We start from the raw sequence: 8597 nt of genomic DNA on the forward strand, positions 1-8597 counted from the left end.
GTGTTCAGAACCTTACTGCCCCACAGAACAGAGCTTCCCATACTTTTATGTTGGTGACACACTTTTTTTAGACATGCATCATTTTGCAAAACAGCAATTCAGTTTTACTAGCAAAGCAGAGGTTAAATTAAACCCTTTCAGTTAGAGCAGTCACAGGCAGAGGACCAGGGAGGCTCAAAGAGGGGTTATGCCTAAACCCCACCTGTAAGGAGCTGTCCCCCTTAGATCACCTAGCAATGGCGCTACTCATATCCTGGGGAAACTGCAGTTTACTAGCGTTTATATTCCCCCAACTAGCAAAAAAAAACCCCGACATTGAGGGCAACCGGAATAGACTGGATTCTTATGTCAGGTTACTGCTAGCAGATTATCTGGGAGTAAAGGTCCTGCTGGTGGGCGACCTAAATGCAAGGTTAGGGCCTGATGACCCCAGTTTAGAAACTAAATACAGGCATAAAATAGGGTACCCTGATGCCTCTGGCCCGGAGGCTTTCCAACTACCAAGGCAGTCAAAGGACCAACCCTTTTCCAGTCCTGGGAGGAGCACGGGGAGTGTTCGCATGACACACCTATACACTGCAGCCGACACACTATTGTGTCGCAACACATAGTTCGGAAAGCTTTGCCATAGAGCGTAGGCATTGTAGCTAGTAGCCACTGACAGCCTGAGCCTCCATGAATTTGTCTGATTCGCCTTTTAAAGCTCACCCAGCGTGGTGTAGTGGTTAAGAGCGGTGGACTCGTAATCTGGTGAACCGGGTTCGCATCTCCGCTCCTCCACATGCAGCTGCTGGGTGACCTTGGGCTAGTCACATTTCTCTGAAGTCTCTCAGCCCCACTCACCTCACAGAGTGTTTGTTGTGGGGGAGGAAGGGAAAGGAGAATGTTAGCCGCTTTGAGACTCCTTCGGGTAGTGATAAAGCGGGATATCAAATCCAAACTCTTCTTCTTCACCCATGGGTGAAAGAGAGAGCGAAAGTATCCCAGTGTTGCTCCACCTCTTCCTCTTTTCATGCCGCACCTCCTTCTGTCGAGAAGTTTCAGTTCCCAACTGGCACACCCAGGGAGTGAAGGGGCACATGGCTGACCACAGGAGGAGGAAATAAGCTGCACTTCGACTCAAACCTCACGTACCATGGGAGAAGGAGGAAGCACACTGGAGCAGCTTCTTCAGTGGATGAGAGAAAGACCCAAGACAAAGACCCAAGGCTAAAGGTGGGTTTGCCCACGGCAGGACCTTCGGGGTTTGGTGAGGAGGTTTGGCTTCAGTCACAGAGGTGGCTTGCAAAACAGAATGAGTGGAAGGGCAAAGAGGAAATGATGGGGCTGGAAAAAATGGGTATTTCCCATGCCTGTCTGGTTGCTTGTGCAATAATATGCCCATGGCAGCACTCTTGCGTTCGCCTCAAGGAGCTTCCCTGACAGGCAAAAGTCCAAGAGGGCAAGCTTTCCCTCTCTGCTGAAACTGTCTTTTAGCAGTCGGTGTTTTAAAAAGAGCGAGAGATATTACAACTTGCAGACCTTACAGTATGAGGCTTTGTAAACTTTGGAAATGATTGCTTTCTTGCCTCTGACCGGATCACAAGCCTGCGGTTTCAGATTCCTCCAGTCATACCGCCTTGAGCTTCCTCCCATGTGGCATTTACAAATCACTCGACAACTTGAGGTTGCTCAAGGTCTGAAGCAGTCCTTTGTTTAGCTGTGGAGGTTTGCGGAGGCTTCTTTTGTCTCCCCGCATATTGTTATGCTGCTCCTCACTTTCCTGAGAGGAGAGAAGTGTGGTTTTGTGTGGTGTGTTTTGTTTCCTTTGGATGAGAGGACACCCAGGGATGGGGGCAGGTGCTGGCGATAGGGGGTTGATGTTCTGCTGGGCCAGAGCAGAAGACCCACTGCCAATCTGCGCAGCCTGCTTACTGGTCCTCTCTCCTTGTTGCCCATCCACCTGCTGTCTCTGAGGGCACAGAAACAGAGTCAGGCCATTTGCTCCATCTGGCTCAGGACTGTCAAAACTGACTGGCAGCAGTTCACCAGCAGCTCAGACAAGGAAATGTTTTCCCACCAAGAGATTGAACATCCGCACCTTCCGAACCCAAAGCCACTTTCCTAAATAAAATTACAGGTGTGTAAAAGCAGTTAGCATGCCGTAACTAGCATGTGTGCAGCCTCCTCGTGAGGATAGGGGCAGCAGGGGTGGGGAACCATCACCCCATTGTGATCATGATCAAAATGACACACCCCAATTTGCTGTTAGCCGCAGCAGGAGCCCATGGGAGCTTCTTTCCTGATACAAATCACAGTTTGTGTGTAACCAGGATGGTGGCAAGAAGACAAGGGTTAAACTCCCCCCTCTCTGCCCACCACCATCCGGATTCTGCTTAGCTTCACCCCTGCCCCATGGCGCCTATTTATTTAATTATTCTAAAAAGTGCAGATCAGTTGTTTCCACACATCTACCTGGCCCCTGGGTGAGTAAGTGGTGACAGGATGAAGGAGAAGGAACAGCTGACCGCCATTCATCTCACTTTCTTCCTCTGTGGGCAGATGTGGGGCTGGTTTCAGAGGAAGAAGCCAAGTGCATGGTCAGGGGCGACAGTGGCAAGGAAAGAGAAAGAGAGAGAGTATGTGTGTGTCCATGCTGGCTGGGGCTGATGGGAGTTGTAGTCCAAATTATCAGGAGAGCAACAGGCTGGGGAAAGTTGACTTAAACCTACAGCTCTGTTTTCTCCTGCTTCCATTTCCCCTTTGTTGCATTTTAGACGCTATTCTCCTTCATTCAAGACTAACATGTTTTGGGGAAGTCACTAAAGGCTTGCCTGCGCAGTGTGAAAGGGACACTTTTCACCCCTTCCCAGGATCCCCCTGAGTACCATTGAGAAGATGTCCCCCCACCCCCCATGGTAGGCAGCTCCTTTCAATATAATAGCTGGGGCATGAACAATGGCCCCTTGCTGTGCCTTAGGAATAAGGAGAGAACTCTGCTGTACCCCCATATTGCATCCCTGAGCCTTTGAAGGGGCAGAGAATGTGGGCAGTTTACCCCTGTATATGACTAGTGAATTCATATCAGCACTCCTCCTCAGTAAACCTTGCAGAAGAACCTCATGTTTCCAGCTGCAGTGTACTAGATTACGCATTTCACCACCCTGCGTTTAACTCACTGGAAGCGTGTTCGTATTCTTGCTTTAGGAGCTGAATGTCTTCTGCATGAAGCTGCTGCATGATGGTTCTCTCAACCCAAGATGGAGAAGAAACAACTGCCTTTGGTCCTGTGAAACCCACAGTATGACATACAGGAAGCACAAAGAGCTCACGATGCCCAATTTTAGACTTGTCTCCATGATGCTCTGCGTGCTGCTAGCCTTCTTTGTGTGGCCGCATCAGGGCGTTCATTCTTTCGGGCTCGCTCACTGTATTCTTTCCCCGAACAGACCGGGCCTTGCTACCTGCAGTGGCCAGGCCATCTCCAACTTGACTTCTGTTACCCTCCAGCTGCCCAACTCCACCCGCTGGCTCAACGCCTCCAACAACAAAGTGACGCACCTGACCTCAACAACCTTTTCCCATCTTCCTCACTTGTTGGAACTTTACCTGGACCACAACAACATATCAGGCATTGAGTATAATGCATTCCAAAGCTTGGAGGACCTGGAGGTGCTTGATCTGAGCTGGAACCAGCTGGTGTCTGTGGAGTCCTCCATGTTGTCCAACCTCAGAAATCTGCATGAGCTGTTTTTGGGTCACAACAGTATCGCCACATTGCATCCCAGCTCCCTCATATCCCAGGTGGCTCTCCAGGAACTGCACCTTCCCAACAATAATCTCTCTAGTCTCCAAGAGGTGGCAACAGCTACCCAAGGCTTGGCCAACCTTACCTTCCTTGACTTGGGTTCCAATCAGATCTCTACTCCGTGTATGGGCCCCTGTTGGATTGTCTTTCCTTCCCTGAGGAACCTCAGCCTCAACAGCAATGGGATTTCCAGGCTGGACTTGTCTAACTGCTCCTTCCCTAACTTGCAACAACTCAACCTAACCCATAACAACATGTCGCAAGTGGAGGCTGGATCCTTTCGGGCCACCCCTGTTTTGGTGGAGTTGTCCTTCAACATGAACCCCCTGGATATCTCCCAGCTTATCAATGCAACTCTCCCTAGCCTAACCATGTTGCATTTATCCAGTATGAATCCACCATTAAATGAGAGCATGTCAGCAGCTTGCTCCTTCTTCAAAAGCTTACCCTCTTTGACCTCTTTGGACATCCAACATTCTCAAATGAATGACACTCAACTGAGGCAGCTGGGTTCCTGCACTAATCTCACGTGGCTGGATCTGTCCACCACAGGGTACAAGTATCTGAAAAATGGGGTCTTCGAAACATTTCAAGGCCTGGAATTCCTCTCTCTGGAGAAGTGCAAAGTCCTGAGGCTGAGCTCTAGTGCCTGGGGGAAGCAGATGCAGCTACGTACCCTGATCCTAAGGAGAAATTCCATTTCCCAGTTGGAGGATTCTGTCTTCCGTCCTTTGAACCATTTGAGCTATTTGGATCTGTCAAAGAACCACCTGACGAACCTTCAGCAGAGATCCTTTTTTGGCATGGAGGCATTGCGGACCCTCATCCTGCAGGGCTGCCAGATCACAGCTGTCACCCGCAACACCTTCCATTATGCCCGTAAGATGGAGTTCTTGGACTTGAGGGATAACAGCATCAAATTAATCAAGCCCCGTGCCTTTTTGCTGAAGCATGTGGGGACTCTCCTGCTGTCAGGAAACAAAATCCTCACTGTCAAAAGGAATGGCTTTTACCAGCTGAACTCCCTGAGATATCTCTACCTAGACCACAACTTGCTTTACAAGCTATCTCGGGGAGTCTTTACATCACTCAAAAAACTAGAAATCTTGGACATCAGTCACAACCACCTCTTTACTTACAACAAATATGATTACCCGAGTCCTTTTGCTGGTCTCCGCTCCCTTCGCAAGCTGGACCTTAGTTTTCAGAGTCCTAGACTACCCATTTGTCCCCCAGACAAAGTCCTCCAAGGCCTGGGGAACCTACAATACCTCTCTTTGAAGGGCAACCCCAGTCTCTTGTTCCTTAACATCTCGTTTGTTAACCTGACTAGCCTCAAGTCCTTAGATGTCTCCGAAATCAGTCCATTCAATGACTCTTGGAAACCCTCATTAAATTTCTTCCAAGGCCTGGGTAACTTAAGCCAACTCTGGATAGATGACAGTGCCATCAAGGACTTGCCTGAACAAATATTTTCTGGTTTGACATCACTAGAGCAACTATCCCTGAGCAAGAATGACCTGAGGAACATCAGCAAAAAAACGCTTGGTGGGCTTTCCTCCTTGAAATACCTGGATGTGTCTGGGAATCCCCTGACATGCTCCTGTGATAATGCCTGGTTTCAAAACTGGTCTGTGTCGGAACCAAATATCCAGGTGTCCATGCTGGGCTCATATCATTGCTTTGGCCCTGGCACGACTGACCGTCTCTTTGCTTATGAAGACTTCTCCTTCTGCTTTGAGACTATGGGAATATACTTCTTCATTGCCACCACTGTGATCACCCTTTGCTTCCTGTTTACTGTTTTAGTCTATACCAAATTTGGTTGGACCCTCAGACATGGCTACTACCTGCTGAGGGGCTGGGGCTTCAAGCGCCTGCGCCAAAAGGGACAGGAATACCAGTATGATGCCTACATTTCTTGTTGTAGTCAGGACCACGAATGGGTGGTGAACAATGTTCTGGAAAAGCTGGAAGTGCAAGGAGAACCCAGCTTGCGGCTCTGCTTCGGGCCTAGAGATTTCGCGCCTGGAGAATATTACATAGACAACGTTCAGAATGGAATAAGCCAGAGCCGCAAGACCTTGTGTGTGGTGAGCGACAATTACTTGGAAAGTGAGTGGTGTTCGCTGGAAATCCAACTTGCTTGTTCCAAGATCTACTACCAGAGGGAGGACCCTCTGGTTGTGGTCTTTATGGAGGAAATCCCTAACTACAGGTGAGTGAGGATAGCTCATCAGCCGCAAAGGTGAGACAGGAATATTGGGTGCCAAGGCAGGAGATCTTATTTCATTCATTCTGTTTTGAACATTTCTTATCCTTTGTTTAAAATAACCCCGGAGGAGGGTACAATTCCACAAATCATAATAAAACCACAATTTAATATTAACACCCATGTTCAGAAACGCTGGGGAAGGCTACTGCCTTTGCGCCCTTGCTTGTGGGCTTCCCATATGCTGCTGGTGTGGGAATGTTGTAGGTACTAGGAGAGGATATATTGATTTAATAGTATCCTTCTTAGCTCACGCTTGTGAGTCAGCAGCAGAGCAACATTCCCCAATATATAGCAGGAAGCTAGTTGGTAGATTTGTTTGAATCTCTTTACTTAAGCAATCCAATCTGGCTTTGTTCAGATTGGATTTTGTTCCTGGTAAGTCCCCATTTTATCCCTAAAAAAAATAAAGACACAAGAAGCTTCTTTTAAAAGTAACAAGAATTTTACTCACATTCAGTTCACAGTTGGATTCCTGAAGGCAGGCTTTAGCTTAGAGTTACAGAAGAGGGTTTGAGTTCATCCCATATGGGAATGAGCCCATGTCCTGGTGACTGAGAGCCAGCAGACAGCAAAATACATCAGTATCAAGAGAGCATGGTATCAAGAGAAAGAAGAAGGGAGGTGGCTGCGTGACCAGCCCCTTTTATGGGTCTCCCAGGGTCACATGCAGGGGGAGGAAGCTCCAGACCAGGTGTGACAGGAAGTCCTCCTAGCTGTGGAGTAACCGCCCCCCCTGCATGTCCACTCTAGGCAAACAGGAAGTGTTGTACTTGACTGCTTATGTTATATCCCCCAGTTGGTTGGCCACCAAGGGAAGCAGGATGTTTTGCTTAGATTCAGCCTTTGTCTGCTCCAGCGGGACACTTCTTGAGAACCCTGTTGAGTACGTTTGGGTGTGGAGTATGGCCAGTGTGCTAAGGAATGGGAAACCTCAGCCCTGCTTTCTTTCCTTCCTAGGTTGTCTCCCTATCATCGCCTAAGGAAACTGATGAAACAAGAGAGCTACCTCACATGGCCTGAGGACCCTGAGGCTGAGAATGTGTTCTGGACCAAACTGCATGAGGCCTTGAGCTGTGGAGAGCCAGAGCAAAACACTACGCAATTTGGCGTGACTTGTTAGGTGACGGCCGAAGAGCAAAACACTGTGACTAGTCTTCCTGGTATTGGTTAACCTACAACAGTGCTTCTCAACTGTGCGGCCTTTTAGCCAACATAAAAATCCCACACACATACCCCCTTCAAACCTGGCTCCTCTTATAAGTTTATTTGAATTTCCAAAAAATGGAATGTTGTGACTTTTAATTGTAAATAGCATTTTGTGTTTAATAATAGAAATGAACGTATTTCATACTTTTATAGATAAATAATATTGTTGTTGTTTTTACTTAGCTTAGAATATGTTTTTTAGAAATACATCCCCTCAAAAAAAAGGAAGAAGGAAGGAAGGAAGGAAGGAGGAAAGAAAGAAAGAAAGAAAGAAAGAAAGAAAGAAAGAAAGAAAGACATCCCCTCCCTTGAGATCTTTATACAAGCCTCTGGGGTGGCGGAGCCCCACTGGCTAAGAAACACTAACCTAGAATGACATGAAGCAGAAGGAAGAACATGTACTGCGATTGCCGCCACCAACAAAGGATGCCATGGCACTTTCCATCTCTGGATGACAGAATGTTTTATAAGCAATGCCCCCTGAAATTGGACAGGGACTTGTGGGGCTCACATTAACTATCTGGGGGGGGAGGCGAGTATAAAAGTATTGAATCTAGTAAGCTGATGCCTTACAGTATTGCCTTAAAATTCATTAAAAGAAAAGAATTAAATTGAGTTTTTTAAAAAATCAGTTGGGGATTAATCAGTTTTTTTGGGGGGGGAATACATTCTGAGCATGTGTTCAAGGTTTATTGCTGCTGTACGATGACTGGGTGTTGAAGAGCTTTAGAAGCATTGTTAATATCAATAATTGCGGTTATTAGGATTGTTGTCTAAAAGGCTCAAAATTCTAATGGCAAAATTATATAATTCCCTCAGATTTGTTTGAAATGTTGCCTGTATCCTGAACGATATGCTTTTATGGGTTGCTAGTTGAAATAGCTCTTCTTGACACCTGCTTCTTGTCTGTATGTAATTATAGATGGTTAGTACAATGACTTCGATCCCAAAAGAGTAACTGGGCTGAATCCATTGCAGACACGTAAATTAATTGCACTTAACCCCACTGAAATCAATGGGAAAAGTAAATCCAATTGATTTCAGTGTGAACTGAGTGCAGCAAGCTTAGCCTCGTTAGCACAACCCAATGTGCTAAAATGTAAAATGCCTGCTACAATGGATATAATATTCCCAGTTATAAATGCTGTTAGATTTGGGGGCTGTAAGGGGAAAACCCAATCATGTAAAAGTGTTCTGGCAAGTTCAGTTTCCCATGCCAGATATGTGAAATCAAGACTTGTTAGAACCAACCTGTTGTGCTCTGAGGCTAGGGATGGAGGAAATGCTATTCAGATTTCATTCAGGACCAAATCTAGCATATGCGCATTT

At 47.0% G+C, this 8597-nt stretch overlaps 1 protein-coding gene across 2 annotated transcripts; it reads left to right on the plus strand.

Annotated features, from left to right (window-relative positions):
• The first annotated feature begins 628 nt into the window (after positions 1 to 628).
• LOC310829411 (uncharacterized protein) lies at positions 629 to 7448 on the plus strand. Of its 2 annotated transcripts, XM_083707810.1 has the most exons (4): positions 629 to 724; positions 970 to 1215; positions 3187 to 6005; positions 7020 to 7448. In XM_083707810.1, the coding sequence occupies exons 3-4, from the start codon at positions 3205 to 3207 to the stop codon at positions 7180 to 7182; spliced, it is 2964 nt and encodes a 987-aa protein (XP_083563936.1). In that variant the 5' UTR covers positions 629 to 724; positions 970 to 1215; positions 3187 to 3204; the 3' UTR covers positions 7183 to 7448. The 2 variants fall into 2 exon arrangements, with proteins under 2 accessions (XP_083563936.1, XP_083563935.1); XM_083707809.1 differs by lacking the exons at positions 629 to 724; positions 970 to 1215 and having other exon boundaries at positions 3184 to 6005.
• Positions 7449 to 8597: the final 1149 nt, after the last annotated feature.

This window comes from Podarcis gaigeae (genome assembly GCF_964106915.1).
Source record: "Podarcis gaigeae genome assembly, chromosome: 13".
NCBI classification, from domain to species: domain Eukaryota; kingdom Metazoa; phylum Chordata; class Lepidosauria; order Squamata; family Lacertidae; genus Podarcis; species Podarcis gaigeae.